The 20,609-nt window shown below is 41.4% G+C and overlaps 1 protein-coding gene and 1 non-coding gene across 3 annotated transcripts; one reads left to right on the top strand and one right to left on the bottom strand.

Moving 5' to 3' along the window:
* Positions 1–2,641: 2,641 nt before the first annotated feature.
* On the top strand, positions 2,642–18,365 carry LOC146568126 (uncharacterized). Of its 2 annotated transcripts, XM_085283352.1 has the most exons (8): positions 2,642–2,767; positions 5,418–5,499; positions 12,704–12,852; positions 12,938–13,425; positions 13,716–13,844; positions 15,802–16,011; positions 16,275–16,401; positions 16,551–18,365. In XM_085283352.1, exons 4-8 carry the CDS (start codon positions 13,134–13,136, stop codon positions 16,657–16,659), a joined length of 867 nt encoding a protein of 288 aa, XP_085139478.1. In that variant the 5' UTR covers positions 2,642–2,767; positions 5,418–5,499; positions 12,704–12,852; positions 12,938–13,133; the 3' UTR covers positions 16,660–18,365. The 2 variants fall into 2 exon arrangements, with proteins under 2 accessions (XP_085139478.1, XP_085139479.1); XM_085283353.1 differs by lacking the exons at positions 2,642–2,767; positions 5,418–5,499 and having other exon boundaries at positions 11,336–12,852.
* Positions 14,166–14,259, bottom strand: trnai-uau (transfer RNA isoleucine (anticodon UAU)). The gene is made up of 2 exons: positions 14,222–14,259; positions 14,166–14,201 (listed from the first exon to the last, which is right to left on the bottom strand). It is a non-coding gene; the product is annotated as a tRNA-Ile (tRNA).
* Positions 18,366–20,609: the final 2,244 nt, after the last annotated feature.

The following is a 20,609-nucleotide window of genomic DNA, read 5'->3' as shown; positions in this document are numbered from 1 at the left end:
TTCCAGATGGTATTGCGTGGTGGATCAAAGTCTAATGGTACTTTCCTCTATTTATTATTCCATCTGTTTTGATAAGATCCTGAACACAACTGGCTGAAATGCTGTCTACACCATGACAGAGCCTCCACCTTGTTTTAGAGATAGCTGGAGACACTCACTGTTGTACCTCCATCCTGACCTCTGCTGTACGCATTCATAATGGTCTGAATCAAAGTCACCTTGTTGTTGCAAAACTATTCTTTTATGCCCGTCAAACTGTGTTATCTTTGGTGTTGTGTTTTAGTGACGTGTTGCAAGTAGGTGGCTTAAAAAGGTCATGTTCAAGGACTCACCTGAAAAAGGAGCCACTCTGTAAAAAGCCTGGAGAGCTATTGCTTTAAGACCACTTTAAAAAATGATGAGAAAGTCTGGCTCCTTAGAAGCATAATGTGAGCGGTGAATCACGACTTTTACAAAGTAATCATGTATTTTAAGCTCATATTGTGTCATATATCATGTATTAGGTATACTGTTAAAAGATTAGAGATATAGAAATGGGCAGGATGCCTGTGAGGTATGCAGACATGGGGAAGGCAGAGGACACTGTGCAGTCTGTGGAGGAGGGCAGGGGAGAAGAATGAACAGAGTGACATTGGGTGCATTTGTAACCTGGCACCTCACCATCCCCTGTTCTCCCTACAGGTGGAGGCTCCAGCTCAACACTGGACGAACTGCAGCAGGAAGTGGGGGAAAGGTGACACACACACAGGATACATACAGAGTGAATACACAGTGTCTAACAAAAACTGGGTGAAGAAAGTTCAGAATGAGAAAAATATTTCATACCTACTGGTGGTGTTCTCTCCAAAAAGGGAACTAAAAACAAAGGAATACTGAAAAAAGTAAATCGAAGGGGTATAGGGTGATAGCTTGAGAGATAAAAACAAACAAGAAGGCTCATAGATCCACTGCAGGAGCAATGCATCATGCTGTCTGGTTGGCAGCAGTCACAGTTCAGCACCGATAGAAATGACTTGGAAAAAATGAGCATCTGTGTCTTGATGTTGCCACAGTGATCACTCAGCCTGTCGTCTTTGTTCTCTAAGAAAAATAGCATTCGCTCCGGTATTACAGTATTTAGAAGTCACCTTGAAGCCTCCTACTAAAACTTACTAACACATTGAGATACTGCTACAAAGTTACACAGCTATAGCAAATATGGTAACTGTGGCTACCCTGCCCACACGGTGTCTGGCCCGCTTTCAGCAGTTATGGCTCTGGCCAGTGTTCTGTGAAGCTGCACATGTGGTCTACAAGTCACAGGCTGGGCTGGACATGAGTGACCCCAAGGACTGGGCTGCTGGCCAGAAATGGCACAAATGTCACAACGTGACATCTGGCAACATCTAGGTGGCTGTATGGTTGAGTTAAAGTAGCCAAAGTCAGTGGCTGGCTACTGGTGTGGAGAAAACTGCAGATATGGGCTTCATCTGGGCTGTCCTCGTGGCCTCAAAGGCCTTCCTCCATGAACAAATTTAGATATTTAAACTAGTTTGCTTATGCTTATAAAATCAATAGTGACAATCCATAAATATCAACTTGAATAAAAGCTTCTAAAACTGAATTTGAATTAGCGTAATTTGAAATCCAATGTATCCAGTCTTTAAGTCATGACGTGAAGAATGACTCTGCATTTAATAAGGCTGCTGTGTTTTTAACATGTTTTAATACTTTGTATCTTGTTCTACTTAATCTCCACACGCCCCTAAAAACAGTCAGTGATCACTGTCGGCTTGTCTCGGTTTCTATTACCGCTATTCATCTTAAAGCTCAGTTTTTAAAACCTTACGATGTAACTACAGCCCAGCCCGTGCAGCAGTATATTAATGACTAACCTTATTTTGCAGTTGTTCTCCTCACTGAAGTTTGGTCCGTTTAAAGAATCCTGCCATGCGATTGCATTTGTCCTTAACCATCGGGAACCCGTTAACGTTACGTCACGTTAACTTTTTAAAAAGTTATGATGGAAACTAGCGAGCTAGCTCCCTGCTAACTTCTAACCCCATAAATTCCATAATTTCTGTTTTCATGGATGCATGGATGTTTTACTTAATTGTTACACCTTGTAGAGCAGCCACACTGATCATTTTATTACAGATGAAAGAATTTTAGACAGTTTTTCAACTCTCAGTAATGCTGCAGTGATCGTTTGACTTTGGGACCTGCAGCAGAGTTTGGGCCCAGACATGGCTAATGACGTCAGACTTAAAGAACGGATTGGTTTGAAAATGATAGTCACTAAATTGAAATGTAATCTTATATTTTGAAAATGAATTAATTTAATTTGAAATTGTATTCCATACTTCTTTAAATGTAGCTCTTGAATGCTTTATACCAGTCTTGGTATTGATACAGTTGATACTTGGATCTATCTACTAGGGGTGCAACGATATTCGTATCGATATTGAACCGTTCGATACAGTGCTTTCGGTTCGGTACGCATATGTATCGAACAATACAACATTTGTAATTTATTTTATCAATTTTCCTTCTGACGATGCTGTCTGTGTTGAGCGCTCAGTGAATCTGTGTTCGACTACTCCGCCTAGGCTGCACTGTCCAGCGCAGATCCACTGAGCGCTCAACACAGACAGCATCAGAAGGAAGAGCGCAGGGCAAGCTAGCAAGACAGAAGTTAAGCTCTCCTTTTAACATGGACCTCCCCCACTCTCATTCAGATCTGGCGTTTGGAATTATTTTGGTTTTCATGTGACGTATGACCCTGAAGGTAAGCGAGTCATGGACTAAAGTAAAACAGTATGTTGGATGTGCCATGCAATGCTCAATTACATTGGTGTGAACTAGTGTGTTAGCGCAGTTAGCTCGTTAACGTGTTGGCCGTCTAGCCCCATGCACGGAGCGATCGGCGGTAGCTCGTTAACGGAGATTTGCCGTGTTGTGGCGTTAAGGTCATTTCAACGAGATTAACCTGAAAGCACTAGTGGGAACACAACGAATATGACTGCACATTTACGCCGACATCATCCTAGTGCAAAGACAAAAACAACAAGCATGCTACTAACTTTAGCCGAGTCATTTAGACAGCTGTTAGCACATGATTCTCCTTATGCTGCTGAGAATATAGCCCAGAAGAAGCGGATAGTATAGCTTTTATTTTGGAAAGAGCCATTTCTCTGTAATAAACTCTCTTTTCCAAAGATGAGTGATTCCTCAATCAGATACAGGGCTCGCAATATCGCTAGCCCGACGTCCTGGGGCTAGCGATTTTTTCAGTCGGGCTACCAAAATCTATCTCTTCCCTGCCCGTCGGGCTATTGTAGGAAAAATATATGTCAATGCTTTTGCATTCTTTCAGAAATGTAGCTGGGTAATTATGTCATTGGCATCGATGAGCCACTGTCAATATGTGACATATTGAAGTCGCGTTTGAATTTGCGCTTGTTTTTTGCTTTCACTTTGCAATCGTGCGAACTGTGTATAGAGAGTGACAGCACTGATCTGTGAGTGATGATAATTTGTGCACCAATTCCTCTGACATCGTCTTATCAATCGTTAGCTTACTATGCAAACATGACAAGTGAAATCTCCCGCAGCTAGCTTAAACATGTGAGAGGTTGATCGCGCAGAGAATCGCTGAGCTTATGTGAGTGAGTGTGTAAAAGCAGCAGGATATATATTTTAGTTCTGCTGAGCCAAATAAGACAGGTCAGGGTGAAGAAGTGACAGCCAAAGAAAAGCTTACCACAAAACGGAGAAGTTATGACAAATCAGACTATAAGGCAAAAAGAAAGTGCAGCTTTATGGTTTCATGGACAAAAGAATTTCTGTGGCTGCAATATGATGAGCTAAATAACCAGGGCTGCACATAAGTGGTCCGCAGGTGCGCATTCGCTGTCAAAATAAAAAACACGCACAAGGGTTAGGGTTAAATTTAAAAACTGTACTTTTGAGTTAAAATATATATTTATAATTTTAATAAATGACAAATTAAAAATGCATGAACATTTTTTTTTGTATCGAAAAAATATCGAACCGTGACACCAAAGTATCGAACCGAACCGAACCGTGAATTTTGTGTATCGTTGCACCCCTACTATCTACCCACCTCTACATTTAATTACCAGAGACATGCACAAAGACTTCTCAAAGGTTTCTTATGTGTTGTTGTTCTCACTGTCTCCTTTTCAAGTCTGCCTTGAGGACACTTTTGCATTTTAGTGCACTCTTGCTTGCAATTGTTTGTAGAAATCTTTCTTTAAGATGGAAAACTTATTGAAAGAGGGTTTTTTTATACACTATCATGGGTCCTCCTACCAAAGTGCACTCGATACCAAAGTAAAAAGCTGCAATAAGCATTAACAGTTTTAGTAACTTTGTGTCAGCTCATAGTTCTGGTTATGTAGCCTGCAGTGTTACCGTTTTCCTGCTGCCAAAAATCTCTCATCGGCCCTGTTTCCAGATGCAGCACGCAGCCGTTTTCTGCCAAAAACCTCCAATAAACACACACCCCATCACCAAATGGCAAAGTTAGCAGCTAGCTGGAGAACACTGAGGAGCTACTTTAGCAACAATTAAATATCAACTCCATATTCCATATTTGGCGTACAGTATAAAATCGGATCTGTTTTGTCCTTGTGCGTCAGTAGGCAACAGTCTCACTTGAAGAACAGCACTCTTTGTGCTTTAGCACACAATCTTTCATATTTCCTCTGCAAACAGTTGCAGTAACATGTTTTTTTAAAAAGCCATTAAGTCAAATGATGGTTGTATTTATTTATAGTAATTGTCTCAAACAGTGTTGCAATTGCACCTTTAATATCTATGGTTTCAACCAGCACTAGTGTCGCCAGCTCTCTCTCTGTCTCTGTGTATATGACCGCAATGAACCTGTGACAATGGCTCCGTGCCATTTCAGCCACTCTGTGCCCGAGATCCTGAGTTGGACACAAAGCCGGCTTTATCCCTGCTCTCAGTGTTGTATCAGTGCTGCCTGGCTGGATGCATAAGCACCAGAATTAGCAGCCACACACACACACACACACACGCGTACACACATGAGCACTAAAACAATACATTACACTTAGAATGGAAGCAGGGGAAGTTCTTTGTGCTCACACGTGAGCATGTGTGGGAATAACACCAGAGCCCTGACCGCCAGGGGAAGAGACAGACATGGACATGTGCTGTTTCAGTTCCGGTGTTGTGCGGTTGTAGTTGGAGAAAAAACATGAAGTAACATGATGTACAATCTGTCCATGCAAGCGGACGCCACACCTCAACGTGCCAGCTTTACAACAGGGCTGTGTATTAAAGTGTTCCTTTCAGTTTCTTTCTTTCTTTTTCACTTCCCTAGAAATCACCTCCACTGTCATTCCTTGCATGTGGTGGACACTCATTCTTCTTTGACTCCTTCACAGACGGGCAGAGACCAATAAATGTGGAGGGAGACATTTTGAAGACACAAGAGGATGGAAACAAGTCATAAACCTCATTTAAAAGGTGAATTAGCCAGTTGTTACGCTGCAGGATATCGCAGCCAGAAGGTTTTCACACGTAAAAGAGTGAATGTCACTTGTAACCTGCAGTGCCACACATCTGTTTCGCGGTTGTGTGAAACATACAACTGAATTTGAGCTTTTCCAATACGATTTTCTGTTACAGTCCTTGCTCAATGACTCTGCAGTGCTTTTATTTTATCTTGACTGTGAGGGAGCTCTGTGGTGACAGCAGGGGTTCGATTAGATCAGATGAAACTTTAATGATTTCTCTGGTGAATCAGGCCATTGCAACAAGCCAACACAGACAGCATACATCAAAGTTAAAGAGGGTGCAAACAGACAGACAGCAAATCAGGTATATATACATACAGACTGGAGTAATATCACCAGCAATTACATGTTTATATATATGTAGCAAGACTTGTCACATAACAGCAGTAAAATGAGAATAAATGCATTATTAAGAGTCCTTTTTTTAAATTTCTACAAAGTTAATTCCTAAAACATTTTTGAAAACTTGCCGTAAGACCAGACCCAAGCTGGTCTTACGGCAGTGCTCCTCTGCCTCATTTAAAGCTGTCAGAAGTTCAGAAATGATGAAACATATTTACATCAGAGTTATTCACTCACGATGCATCATTATTATTTCCGCTAAAGAGCTGAGAAAACCTGAGCTGATTGGCTAGTTTATCTCAAAACCTTTGCTAATCAGCTAATAATAGCTGCGTGCGGCTTAAGGGCTGTCCACATTTAAAATGCGTTACCTGTGGCCCCGCCTCTTTTTCAGGTAGTTGCCTTAATTATTTGCTTCAAAGTTAATGCTAGCTTAATTTGGTTTAGCTTAACTGTTATTTTATTTGTCATTGTTGTGAGTTTCATTGACATTGCGTATTTTGTAGCCACCATAACGATGCTAGCCTAGTCTAGATAAAAGCAGCATGTTTCAAAATGTGCAACTTTTACTTCACTTTAATTTTTAAGCAAATGCTTTCTGTTTCAAGTCTGCATTGCAATTTCAATTACGAGTGGTAGCGAGAGGTTGCAGTCTTAGATTCCAGCTATGGGTGAACATGGCAACAAGCTAGCAACCAAAGTAGTCACAAGGAGGTTTTTGGTACAGCTTTGTGACCAATTTCACCAAGCTAGCAACTTCTTGTAACCACTTGCCAACCAGCTTTTCCCCTAACGACTGGTGGTTCCCAGCCTGTGTGACCAGGGCCTTGGCTAGCAAATAGTACCCTGAAAATTGCTAATGTGCAATTTTTAAGAGAGGGTCCAGCTATTGTTTCCAGAATGTTTTTAAAAGGCCACAGCAGGCATAGAGGGTACAATGAAGTATAAGATGTGATGCCAAAGTCGTGGTAAATTATGGCCCATAATCAAATGTCAGAGTGGGCCAGTGCCTCCCTAGCTCCCCCCTTTAGCCCTGCCCCTGTTACCAAAACACTAGATCAGCGGTCCCCAACCCCCGGGCCTCAGACCGGTACCGGTCCGTGAGTCGTTTGGTACCGGGCTGCGAGAGTTGAGGCTCAGGTGTGAAATGTATGGTTTTCAGGGTTTTTATCGGTTTTCAGCGTTAATTTGTTATCGTTTTTATCGTTAACTCGGTTTTCCTGGGTCTTTTCACGTGTGTTATGAATAAATCTTATTTTTTTCGGTACCGGTACTAGTTTTATTTTGTTGTATTTATCCGCGACACCTTAAAGGCCGGTCCGTGAAAATACTGTCGGGCATAAACCGGTCCGTGGCGCAAAAAAGGTTGGAGACCGCTGCACTAGATCAATTAAACTGTTGATTTGGTGACTGTGCTAAATAGCAAGATCACCAAATTATTCAAGGTTTATCTTCAGGAGAACACATTAAATTTGAAGTTTAAGTTCATGGTAAATGTGGAACTCATCATGGATCTAGAGAAAAGCTAAATGGGCTGTATGGCCTGTATTTGTATAGCGCTTTACTAGTCCCTAAGGACCCCCTTTACACAACCTATCATCCACCCATTCACACACACATTCACACACTGGTGATGGCAAGCTACATTGTAGCCACAGCCACACTGGGGCGCACTGACAGAGGCGAGGCCGCCGGACACTAAGGCTAACCAACCAATAGACCGACACTGTCACTCCTCATATCATATAATCCAGCCTTATCCTTTCAGATACACCAGATGAACAGATCCCACAAAATACTTCTTACTCTTTTTTATCTTTCCTACTGCAACCAAGTGGAAGCATCTACTTAGAACTGTTGAATGTCCATGTTCATTGCACATCTCCAATCCAACATGTCAGCCATGCTTTCATGTTAAAATGAGATATTTGTCTTGTTTAACAGCGTCTGCGGGCCATTTGCACACAACTGACTGCAGATGTGTAGACAAGTCAATCCACCTCGGGGTGGGGGGTGACGTCTGAGGGCGGGACAGCGTGGTAACCAAAGCTTGTGATTTGTTACAGAGATTTATCGCCGCTGTTATATGTTCGAGCTATAACAATGAGGTGCTGCATGGTTTTAATCTCTGAACGTCACTGCTGAGGGATGCCGCACATAGATTTGGAGAGATGCCTTGTTACGCAACCCTCTCGTTCCACCAGACGATTTACAGCGGCGCTATGAGTGTGAGCATAAGTTGCGTGTCTGTGATATAGTGTCTTCGATGCAGAACAGGATCCATCCTCGCTCGCCTGTCGCTGCAGCCGCAGACATCGTTTTTCACATCAGACCTGCATGGCTGGCAGCGTGCCTGACACCCTCTCTCATGCCCTCCTTTCTCTCTGTCTCTCTCTCTCTGTCTTTCCTCCCTCATTTTCACCCTCCTCTCACATCCCTTTATATTTCTCTCCTCCCTCACTTACTTTACACAAACACACCGCACCTCCTTCATCTGAGTGTTGCAGAGATCTCGCCTGTCTGCCACCAACCTCCCAAAAAGAAAAGGTGGGGGCTGGTGGGTGACTGATGGCCCATTTTTGTGACATCATTGCTGCCACTCGCCTTCAGTCAGCATGCTCAAGACCGTGATGAGAACCAACTGCTGTGACCGTGAGAGCGTGTGTATTCAAATTCTCTTCCCATTAGTCAGTGTGAGAGTCCAGCTGCGAGCTGCTGCACAGGAAACGGTTCTTAGCATGGTTTTTCATTCAGACAAAGAGAAGAGGAACATCCGCACATTGACTCACTCCTGCTATAATAGGAAATGATGGCAAATAGTTTCTGGGTCTTTTTTTTTCTAGGAAGCTTTGTTTTGGTCTTCATAAGTACAGAAATACACACACACACACACTAATCCAGGCATGACGCAACCCTCTAAGCAACTCTACGTCATCCTCAGTGACGTCCTCTGGGAGGGAGCAGGCCAGTCCATCACACTGAATACTAAAGGATAAAGTGTTTGCTACAATAATCTCCATTACAATACAATGATGGCACAGCTGACACACACACACACACACATATATATATATATATATATATACTGTCCTGTTTAACTGCTTTGAACTACCACAGTGTTATTACAGTGATAGTTTAAGTTGATTTATGTGCCACCTCTGTCTGTCTGTTATGCAACAGTCCTCTGCCAGGGCCGGTAATTACAGAGGACTGTTCTAGCACTATGGAAAGAGTTACTCTGGTTTTTCTTGCTAATGTCTGTGTTGAGCCTTTTACTAATTATAGTGTTCTTTACTATACTCTTGCTGCTTTGAAACATTTAAGCCATGCTACTTTGGAAATAAATACCTGCCGCTTACTCCGTAGCTGTCGTGATTGTCCTTTTGTCAAACTGAATCTTTGTTTGTTTGTTTGTTTTTTAGATTTGCAGTAATCCATTTTTATTTGGACACTTGGGGGCAGGATAACAAGCTGATCAGTGCACAAAGCTAATGCATTACTAGCACTGATCAGCTGCCTGCATTGGAAAACCTGTCAGTCAATATGGTGGTGGCTCTAATCTCAAGGATGATTTCTTACAATATATATAGAAGAAGGGAAAGTGCCTGTAGTGGACAAAATGGGTTTTTTTCTTGTTTTTTTTTAAACAAAAAATATCCTTTGTATTGCTGTAACCTGATTTAACATGGCAGACTGATTTCCTTTTGGAGCCAGCTTCCTGTGGGACCTTGAGGAACTGCAGTTCCTAGAGGAACTCGTGTTGGCTTCATCGTTAAGCTCCAAAGGTTGCCCCTGGGTTTCTACTGATTAGCTATTGACAAATCGTGACTAGCCTCTGCTCCATAGTAATGCATTAGAGTGGAGACAGTGTGAGAGTTAAAATGGAAAGAGAGTGCAAAAAGCAGGCCATTCTGACTGATACCAGGCAAGCCATGAACATTTGTTGAAACAGAAAGTTGGAGTAGCAAAGATGAGAATCTGGAAATTAGTTTCGCATGAAAGTCACTCATTTTTAGGTCTATTTTTGGTCTCCAGTTTTGAGAAAATTATTTCGCTTTTTAGCACCTAAATGGTCCGCTGTGACCAATAGCTAGCTGCTCATGTTTAAGACCTGGCAGGAGATGCTTTCATCTCCAGATAATACCTGAAAGACCTACTTTGAAGCATTTAGGGTCCAATTATTTAACATTTGCGCTTTGACTGCAACACGACTGTCAAGTGACACACGAGGAGTTTTGGTTGTTGTATAATGAAGCTCATTAACCATCAATGAGTCTGTGTATCCTTCTCTGGATGACTAATACCCTGACAGGTGGTGCTCACACACGCTTTACTGTTACTTGATCTGTGTGTATCTCCCTTACACACACATGCACACACAGAGCAAAAAGTCAATTGAGAAGGTAGGTAAGTGCGTGTGTGTAAAGTGGATAAAAGGTAAGTCTGACCAAATGAAAGAAGAAAAAGGAAACACTGTGCATAAAGGTCCTGTGAAATGAAAGAGGAGGTGGAGGGATGGATATATAGAGGCTTGCAAGTGCCGAACCAGTGACGTCAAGCTGTAAACTAAAGACTTAATCCTCTGTGAGCCTGTCCAGCTCCTTGTTCTATCCTGACATCTAGTGGTCAAATCATAGAACAACATTCAGAGGATGAGCTCCATCATTTGGTAAGTAATATAATGTATTGTTGTGTGTTGCTGTTTATTCAGGCAAAGCCTGGTGACCCAAATAGCTTCCCGAGTGTCAACTAAGAAAAACAAGTAAATGATGACGCCTTATCCCACCGCAAAGCGGGAAGTGAAAATGAGATCATGGAGAAGGTTTATGAGAAAACCCTTTATGGCTTTAACCTTTTAACCTTACTAGAGTGCTTACATGGAGTGATTCGGTGGGTGGAGTTCGCTGCAATTTCCAGTGTGTGGGGATCATTTGTCACCAACTGCATCACGTGCTACAACCCTGGTCTACATATCACCATTGATGAACAGCGAACTTGTCAGTCTTTGCTCGATCACTGTGGGTGGACTTGTCATCAAAGCGTAGGTGTTGCATGATGTCTTGGAAGCGGTTTCGTGCCATAGTTCCAATTATCTGTGGGTTTCCCAGGTTTGCTGACCAGCAGTCATTTAGAGATGGAACCCTGTTAACCCCCCGCAAGATGACAATTGCAATAAATGCCATTAGTTCAGGGAGGTCCATGAACCAATGAACATGCTCCGTGCACCACTCAGCAGGCCATTTGTAAATATGTGTACAAATGGTTGGTTTTTTGTACTGTTTTTATCAATAAATCTCAGCAACAAAGGACATACACCCATGTGTGTTGATTTCTCCCTAAGATGGCAAACTGAAACACTCCAAGTTGGTGACTTTTGGAGATTTATTTCCCTGGATGATTGAGAATGCATCAAGACGAACACAAAAGGAAGTTCACAGCTTTTAGCAGCTCGCCCACCCCCTCATCCACACACCCCCACTCCCCTCCCTCCAGAATTCCCAGGTAACAACCTAATTTACATATGAATGACTAGCCAACTTTATTACATACCTAATGTAATAAAGTACACCTCATAATGAGTTCCTGCTCGAACTGGGCTTCATCATTTGTTTACAGCACAACAGGACTCCAGAGCTAGTCAGAAGGATGTTAACGATCAATGGCCAGTGGAAGCCTATATTTACTTAGAATAGTATCATAAAATGATGTAATTCAGCCCTTTTATTGGGTTGTAAATTCTGTTTCACTGTCACATTTACATTTTGGTAACAGCATGAAGCCCGAGAGAGGAGGATAGAGAGGGTGAGAAGGAGAGAGAGCAGGATGAAGATAGCAAAAGTAGCAAAAGCTCAAAAAGAAACCGATAAGAACAGACATGCAGTCAAAGATCTGATATTGTGATATCCTGTGCTGATTCTATACACTAAGGGAGAGGTTATATGAATTTCAAATTTTAATGCAAAAGCAACTCCATTACCAGTTTGCTTTCTGTGCACGTATATGGAGTGTGAGTGTTTTTGTGTTTGCTTGTTTATTGTTTTTTATGTCAGTACTGAATTGTGCTATTTTCGTGGCTTACAGAAAAATGAAACTGAAAAATGTTGTGCATGTTTCTCATCTTATCTGCTTTACTACAAAACAACTGAGCCTTTGCCACAGGCTTGATAACTGAACTGTCCACCAGATTATAGCTGATCTGCTGCTATGTTGAGATGATGTACAGGTTCCTTCCTGTTAAAAGGCAGTTTTTCCTTCCCACTGTCGCCAAATGCTTGCTCATAAGATAAGATAACCTTTATTAGTCCCACACGTGGGAAATTTGGATAGGAGAGCTTTTGATTGTTGGAGTTTTCTCTGTATTATTGTAGAGTCTTTACCTTACAATATTTAAACTTCCTTGGGTGTTTTAGCGCTGTAAAAACCAGAATTGAATTGAAAGAACTCTTAAATTGCCACACACAGGTCTGTTATAATGCGTTTTGTATGTGATAACAAAAGCAAATCTTTTAATGAGATTATTTTCATATTTACTTCAGTAAAATTATGATAAGTAAACTTTATTTACATTTATTCAAAGATAGCCTAAAGTTTAAAATAAACACATATTAAAGCACTCTGGGGATGCAGCAAATGGAACCCTGACTTTTGGGGCAGGTAAATATACCTTCCAACTTCAGTGCATTGCATTTAAACGCTTAGTTTTCCAGTAATGTGGAGGAACAGTGCTTAGCTGGAATAGTTCCAGCAAGCCATTGCTTTTAGCCTCTGTTTCCATCTTCTAACATCTCTTATGATCACACTTTTCCTTTCAGCATATGACCTGCACATGCTCCAAGCTAGTGGCATTTGCATGGATTACGGACGTTTGGATCCTCATTTGTTTGTGCACACTGTTTACTTCATTTCAGCGGAGCTATCAGCCATGCTGACGTTTGTGCAAAGCTGCTATGAGCCCTCTGAGGTGAGAATGGACAGATGATGAAAATATTTCCATCTGATGAGTCTTTTTTTGAAACATTCAGAAGGTGGACTAATTCTTTTTACAGAAGAAATGTTTGTCTTCAAGCAGCTCTCCCCGATCTCTGAGAAAAACCAGAAGGGGAAGTCTGGAACCTAACCTTGCCACAGGCTGGCTTGAATTTGGATTAGGATCGTGGGTTTGAGCTGCGTTCTCTGTGGATTTTCTTTTGTTTTTACACCTCCATCGGTTTGAGGACTATATATTCAGATCTCTGTCCCAGGATGGAGAATCAAATCCTGGACATGGTGTCTGATCAGAATTTAGAGGAGCTTCCAAACATGGAGCCAGACGCAGGCGAGATGCAAAAGCCAGAGGAGGAGCAGCAGGACGAAGCTGACCCTGATCCCCAACCTGAATCTAGTCAGGAGACAATGCAGACGAGAAGCGGCCCTCCACCGCTGGCTGTCATTGAGTTCCGCATTCAGCAGCTTCAGAACCGCCGTTTCCTCCTGCAGAAGATGAGGGAATTTACCAAAAAGTCAGAGCAAAAGATGGACAGCGCTCCAAAGCAAAGTGAGTCAGATTAAAAAAACCCGACAGTTGGTGGTTGTTCCTATAAAAGGAAACCATTGTTAGGGTGCATGTTGACATATATTCATCAGCAGTTGACTTAAACAGCAACTTTACTTCATACACAAAAAGCTAAGAATCTAAAACTAGTGTGGCTGTAACTTACAGCCGATTCTGTGACTTGTGTTAGCTCATAAAACAAGCAATCTAATGCAGTAATCACTGAGTTAATGGACCAAGCAGCTTACTGTGCGTCAGTTTAACCTTTGGGGTACTTTGTGTGATGTCATCAGCAAACATCGAGGATGACGATGACAGCGAAGACGAGCTGGAGACCATTCAGAAAGAGCTGAATGTGCTGCTGCTTAAAAAGGAGGAGCTGTCGAAAGAGGAAGAGACTGCCACACCCACAGAAAACGGAGGTACGCTTAATTTCCACACTTTCTCATCTCACCTTTTTTGTTTTTTATTTAAAGCACCCTGATATCAAATTTGAATATTAATGATCAAGAAACTGACACCAAAGCCTGTTGCTTGCCACTTTCAGTCATTATGCAAATGTACTGTTTATAAGGCTGGGAAACGTTTTCTCACTTGGATGACTGACGAAACGTCCCTCCCAGTGAAAACATTCGTTCCAGATGAACAGAATCAACTTTTTTGGGAGGCGGCCTTCAGCAATTTTTTTTAAATCCAATGTTATTTGCACAAAATCACAACAACCTTTGCCTGTCATAAGTTTGTGCTCCAGGTGAGGCTCGAACTCACAACCTCGGCATCACTCTGCAGGTTACTGTCTTATAAGTACCGCACGCTGACCGATTGCGCCACTGGAGCCCCTGTAAGCTTTTCTTGAGGTATAGACTTGATGGCTTTCTGAAGGTCTTTCAACGCTTTTCTTTGGACATTGGCTGCTTTTTCATTCATTTTTAGCCCAGTTCTTTTTATTTGACCATTTCTATAAGAAAGAAGTCACTTAATACTAACACATCAAACATTCAAGTATAAAAAGACACCTAACTATAACAGACAACTTAGTACAGAACCAATTCAAAACAGGATCTTTAGGGACTTTGTTACTAGTACATAAGTCATTCCTATTACTTTACTTGAATCTGCAGAAAATAACAAAAAGCTTGGGCTATCTCTTTTGGTGTGCAGTGCGCATTTAAAAGATTTGAAACAACTGGAGATGTCTTCGACAAAAGAAGATGTGGCATGGGTAAAAACTATCCACAGGAAATGAACGGTAACTGGAAGAAACAGAAAAGAATTTGAGCCTGAGAGATAGATTTGACCCTTCACTTGATCAGAAAAAGAAGAGAAACAGGGAGAAAAGGCTGAGATATGGCAAATTACACAAGGACTGGACTGGAAATGAAAGCTATTGGGTGTTTTGGAGTGATGAATCTTTGAAGTCATCATAAATATTATTGAAGCAGCTTAGGATCATCTTGACAGAAAACAGAACAAAGAAGAGCTTTGAATTTCCTTCAAGAAACCTGGAGGACTATTCCTGAAGACTACTTAAAAAAATGAAATGAAAGCTGCTTAGAAGAAGGTTGTGCTGAAGAATAAAGGCACTCATGCCAAAGACTGACTTTCAAGCTCATTAAAATGAGCTCGCCATACTCTGTTTTTGCCTCATATACATGGTTATTTGCATGTTTCAGTAAATCATTGCTTTAATTTCCCATTTTGCAAAATATAAAGAAATTAGCGGTGGCTCAAGACTTTTGCACAGTATATTCAGAATTCCTTACATATTTATATCTTCAAAATTGGGTAACTCACAGGAAGCGAGAGGCACACGGATGTATAATTAGTACTGAAAACCACAGATGAAAAATGTTGGATTAAACTGTCCCTTTAGAAACGACTGCCCCTCCCCAAGCCTGGTTCTGCTGGACGTTTCTTCCTCTTAAAAGGGAGTTTTTTCTTCCCACTTTCATCAAAGTTCCTGCTCATAGAGGGTCATATGATTATTTTCTTTGTGTTATTTTAGGATCTTTACCTTACAATGTAAAGCGACTTGAGGCATATAAACAAAACTAAATTGAATGGATTTGAAAGTATGAAAACTTTCATACTGTTACCAGTTTATGAAGAAAATAATATTCTTTTCCCTTTTTGTGTCCGTCTGTGTTTAATATATAATGATACACTGTCAGATTTTCATGTTAAACATATTAAAATAATCAGTGAAAGTGATGTAAAGGTAATCTGAAATGGAGATAATGGCATTTTAGGGGAGGGGCTTCATAGAGTAATGCGTTCATGGCTGAAGTGAAATAGACAGAATGAGATTTTCTTTTAAACATGGCCCATTTAAAGCTAAAGTTTGAACTGCTTTTGTTTTATTCTTTTTTAATCACCAAGTTCATCAAGCAGACCCCAGTTTTTATAAAAATGAAACACCCTGGGGAGGGATCTACACGCTGCCGCCTGCAGAGGTGACCCAGGAGGAGAGCATAGAACCCGAAGACCCCGAAGACCCTGAAGACCCTGAAGAACCTGTAGAACCTGTAGAACCTGTAGAAACTGAACCTGAAATACCAATAGAAACACCAGAAGATGACATCGCTCCAGGTGTGTTACACTTTTCCTCTACGACACAAACTAGTGTTTATATATGTCGACACATGGTTCCCTCTTTCTTTGAATATTGTGTAACTTTTTGGACAGATATTGCTGCAATGAAATATTTCCTTGTATACTGAATGCATCTGTTTACTAGCTGTACTGTATGAACACGCCGACACCTGCATTTGAATAAAACCAGGGGGCTGTTTTTGGTTTTTAATTAAGCTCATTCCAGTTTTTCTCTCTTTTTGTCTCTTTCCCCGGCAAAGTTGAAACTCTGTGCAGAGACGCCGGGCTCACCCAGTGTCCGACCTGCAAAGAGCTCATCATCACACAAACCCAAAGGAAAGTGGGCGAGACAACTTGGTTAGCGTGCTGCTTGTGCTCCATGTTAGGGTACGTCTTCTACCTGACCAGGATGATGTCAAAAAATTCATTCATTAAGAACGCATGCACATGATACAAGGCACACTGTAGCACTAACTAATAGCACCAAAAACAGTCGCCTCAGAATGATCTGTGACCTTTCCTTCTCTTTCTAACAGCTGTGTTGGCGGCTGCTGTATAATCCCTTTCTGCATGAAAAACTTCAAGGACGTTCTTCACCAGTGTCCACACTGTCAGTCCACAATACACACCTTCAAGCCATTCTGACAACAAGATTACTGGAGTAACAACAATACAATCCTCACTTCCTGCACTTGAGAGACTTTTCCTGCGTCTTGGAGCTGCTTGGGTCCAAACAGCCTTTGCTGCCCTGCAGTATTGCTGTCAAACTTTGACCTGCGAGCTGGAATAATATGGGACTGTGCACAACACCTGGAGAACTTTAGAACTTTTTTTTGGCATTGATGCTACATCTGTACTGTCCAAAGGCTCAGGATAGCAGAGCTGCTGTAAATAGTTCCTCTCCCTCTGAAAATCTGCTCATAATTCAGTGAGATATAGCTAAAGGATGTATGTTATCTGCTTATTCTATCTTCCAGTAAGCAGATGCAAATAGTGGTATTCAAATATTACTCCCTTCCACAGTTTGACGGCTACATGTTTGTTCCTCTTAGCCAGAAATAACTTTGAGCAAACTCAAATCTAGGATCAAGATCTTCATGCTGCTATTTTTTGATCAATTATCTGACCGGTTTCCTTGATGAAGTGTATTTGTTGTACATACAGTTCTGTACAGATGCAAATGATTCACGCAGTGCCACAACAGCTTCACAAAATGCTGTTTGCTATGAGATAATCACTCCAACTCAGTGATTGAATGATCTCCTATTACACCAGGCACTTGGTGATAGTAGGGAGGAAGAACCCTCTTTTATTGTGAAAAAGTATTTTCTCTGATTTCTTTTCTTTTTACACATATTTGTCACACAAGTAAATTTTAATAGTAGTCAAAAATAACCAGAATAATTACAAAATGCAATTTTTTTATGATTTCATTCAAAAAGGGAAAAGGGCTAACCCAACCAGGCTGGCACAATGTGAAAAACTGATTGCCCCCCAGTTCTTAAATCATAAATTAACTACATTTTTAGCTGATTTCAGTTTGTCTAGCTACACTGGAGGGCAGCACGGTGGCTGCCCTATGACAGCTGGGATAGGCTCCAGCACCCCCAGCGACCCTGAAAAGGATAAGCAAAAGCGAATGGATGGATGGATCGCTACACTGGATCACCACTGGAAAAGTGGTGAACCTTCCAAGGAGGTTCATGATTGAAAAATGGAATCCACTGCTGAGCAAAACGGGGGGCAAAAGGCTTCATCAAATGTTTTGATGATCCCCAAGACTTTTGATGAAAAATTCTCTGGCTTGATGAGACAGGATTGGAGTCCCATTACATCTGACGCAAAACCATCACGGCATTTCATAAAACACCAAACCAACAGTCAAACATGGAGGTGTTGTGTGATGGTCCGGGGCTGCTTTGCTGCTTTGGGAACTGGATGACTTGCTGTAAGTGACGGAACCATGAATTCTGCTCCCAGGAGAATATCCCTCCATTAGTTTGTGCCCTGAAGCCTAAGCAGACTTGGTTTATGCAGCAGGACAATCGTAAATAAACCAGTATGTCCACCTCTGAATGGCTCCAATTACTAGTAAGGACTCAAATCCAACTGACAGACTTTGTACAGATCATAAAGAGGACATTAATGTTCAAAAATGTTCAAATATGGCTGAATAACAACAACTGTTCAAAGAAGAGTGGGCCAAAATTCCTCCACAGCGATGTGAAAGATTCATTACTAGTGATTACAAATGCTTTACTGCAGTTCTTGGTGCCAAGGGTGGCACAACCAGTCATTAGGTTTAGAGGTAATACTTTTTCACACAGGGCCAGGAAGGTTTGGATAACTTTTTATACCTTAATAAATTAAATAATCTTCTAAAAACTGAACTTTCTATATAGTTGGGTTATCTTCCTTGAATATTAAAATCTGTTTTTATGATCTGGAGCATGAAGTGTGAGAAATATACAAAAAATAATAATATCAGGAAGTAAAAATACTTTTTATTGACGACACTATATACAATACTGTATATTGATGAAGCTGACCATCCGTGTGTGTGTTCATAATTGTTACTCTTGATGCAAACAAATGCACTTTGAAATCATCCACTTTGATACACCTGTTCAACTGCTTGTTAAGATATAGGAGATTTAATCGGCCAATCACATTGCAGAAACCCAATTCATTTAGCCCAGGGGTCGGTTAACTGATGGCACGACCATATGTGCCCGATGATTTTTTTTTTTTTTTAATTTCTGTAACAGTATAAACAATGAAAGGTGGAGGATTGACCAGGTGCTGGCAGATGTGTAAAAATGACTCAGTTGTTTGGTGGTGGCTATGGCGGAGCTTCCACAGAGGCCAGCAGGTGGATGAGGGAAAGGGGAGGCAGGAGGAGGAGTATCAGGTGAACTGAACTTCAGGTAAGAAGTTATGACCTGCAGTCTATCTGGGTCAGATATAAACCAAGTTTAGGTGTATAACTTGTACTGCGTGCTAGCTAGCATGATGGAGTTTATATACAGCTGGGTGGGTGCTTTGATGTTACTGATAGTGAACTTTATTTTATTCATAAGGTTAGTAGAGTTGCCAACCACCCCTTAAAAAACGGAATCGTCTCGTATTCAGAGAAAATATTACGCGTTTCGTATTTAGGTGAAAAGAAACACAGTTTGTCCCGGACTTCAGCTACAATGAAAAAGACACAAAGCTGGAGTTACTCTGTGTCTTTGCTGCACAGCTGCCTCTTCTACAGCTGTAAAGCTGCTGGTCATGATATTGGTTTGGATATGTGGTGAGAGGGAAACATGAGGATGAAACCGGGCCAGCGATGCACATCACAAATCACCTCGCATAGACACATTAGTTGTGCCACTTCTTGATGACGCTATCTTAGCTAATAACCCCAACTACCAGATTCAACTTGTAATTGGCTAAAAATAACTCGCCTACCGGTGAGAGGGACGTTGCTAGCTGTCAGTTTTTTCAAGCGATGTTGAAATTTCCACATTCCGACACTTCAAAAGTTTCAGGAGCTGTCCGCTCAACGCAGCATCAGCACCACGGAAATACACGGATACATCTGTAGACTCGAGACAGAATGCATTTTCGGGACTTTCAGGTGTATGGACCAATGTTTTATTTTCTGATCAAACCAGAAAGCTTTAATGAGCAGCTGGGTTTGTCTCGCATTAACTGGCTGGACACAGAGGACATCGAAATGCAGCTGATTGAACTGAAAAGCTCGAGTCTGTGGGGGTCAAAGTTTGCAGAACTACAGACGCAGCTGGTGCATAGCTGTGCGTGTTCATGGAGCTTGTATTTTCACCTGATGGACATCACTACCTGACAAGTTTAACTGTCTTCAGAACACTGCAGAGGCCTTATTGACAGTAGTTGGCTCTACATATCTGTGTGAGCAGATTTTCTCTCACATGAGTGTCCTCAGGTAGCCGTCTGAATGCTGGACACTCGGAGACTTGTGTCTCTGAGTGGGAGACCAGAGATCAGAGTGTATTAACAAACATGCCATATTGGCTCAGTTTATTTTTCTTATCATTGTTGTGAGGAGACCATAAATAGCATTTGCATTTTCTGTTGTACAGTTCATTTGCTGTTATGGATAAAAAGTGTCTTTTTTTTGTTTGTTTCAAAATAGCTGGTAACTATTTGCTGATAACTGCCAACATCTGCAAACAAATATAATTCTATAAAGTTCTATATAGTGTGTAACTGTTAATATAGAGCGTTATTGCTAATGCAATCATATGGCACATTGACTTCTGAGGAAAGTTTAGATGGCACTCATCATCAGAAAGGTCGCCGACCCCTGATTTAGCCAAACAGACATTTGGGGGGGAAAAAACTGCTGAAGTTTAACCTGAGCACCAGAATGAGTTAGTAAGGTAAATGAGTGTGACGTAGTTGTTGGTGCCAGACAGGCTGATCTGAGTATCTGACAAACTGCTGACGAGCTGGGATTTTCCCCACACAACCATCATTAGTGTTCACAGACAAAATATTTTTCAATACAGAGAAAATATCCATTGAGCGTCATTTCTCTGGGTAAAATGCAATGACGTCATTTAAAT

Source organism: Mchenga conophoros, linkage group LG8 (assembly GCF_057382185.1).
Source record: "Mchenga conophoros isolate Kocher_MC1m ecotype Shallow Benthic linkage group LG8, M_conophoros_male_GT1.1, whole genome shotgun sequence".
Lineage (NCBI taxonomy): Eukaryota > Metazoa > Chordata > Actinopteri > Cichliformes > Cichlidae > Mchenga > Mchenga conophoros.
Note: the sequence above shows the minus strand (reverse complement) of the source record. Positions and strands in the feature narration are given on the sequence as shown.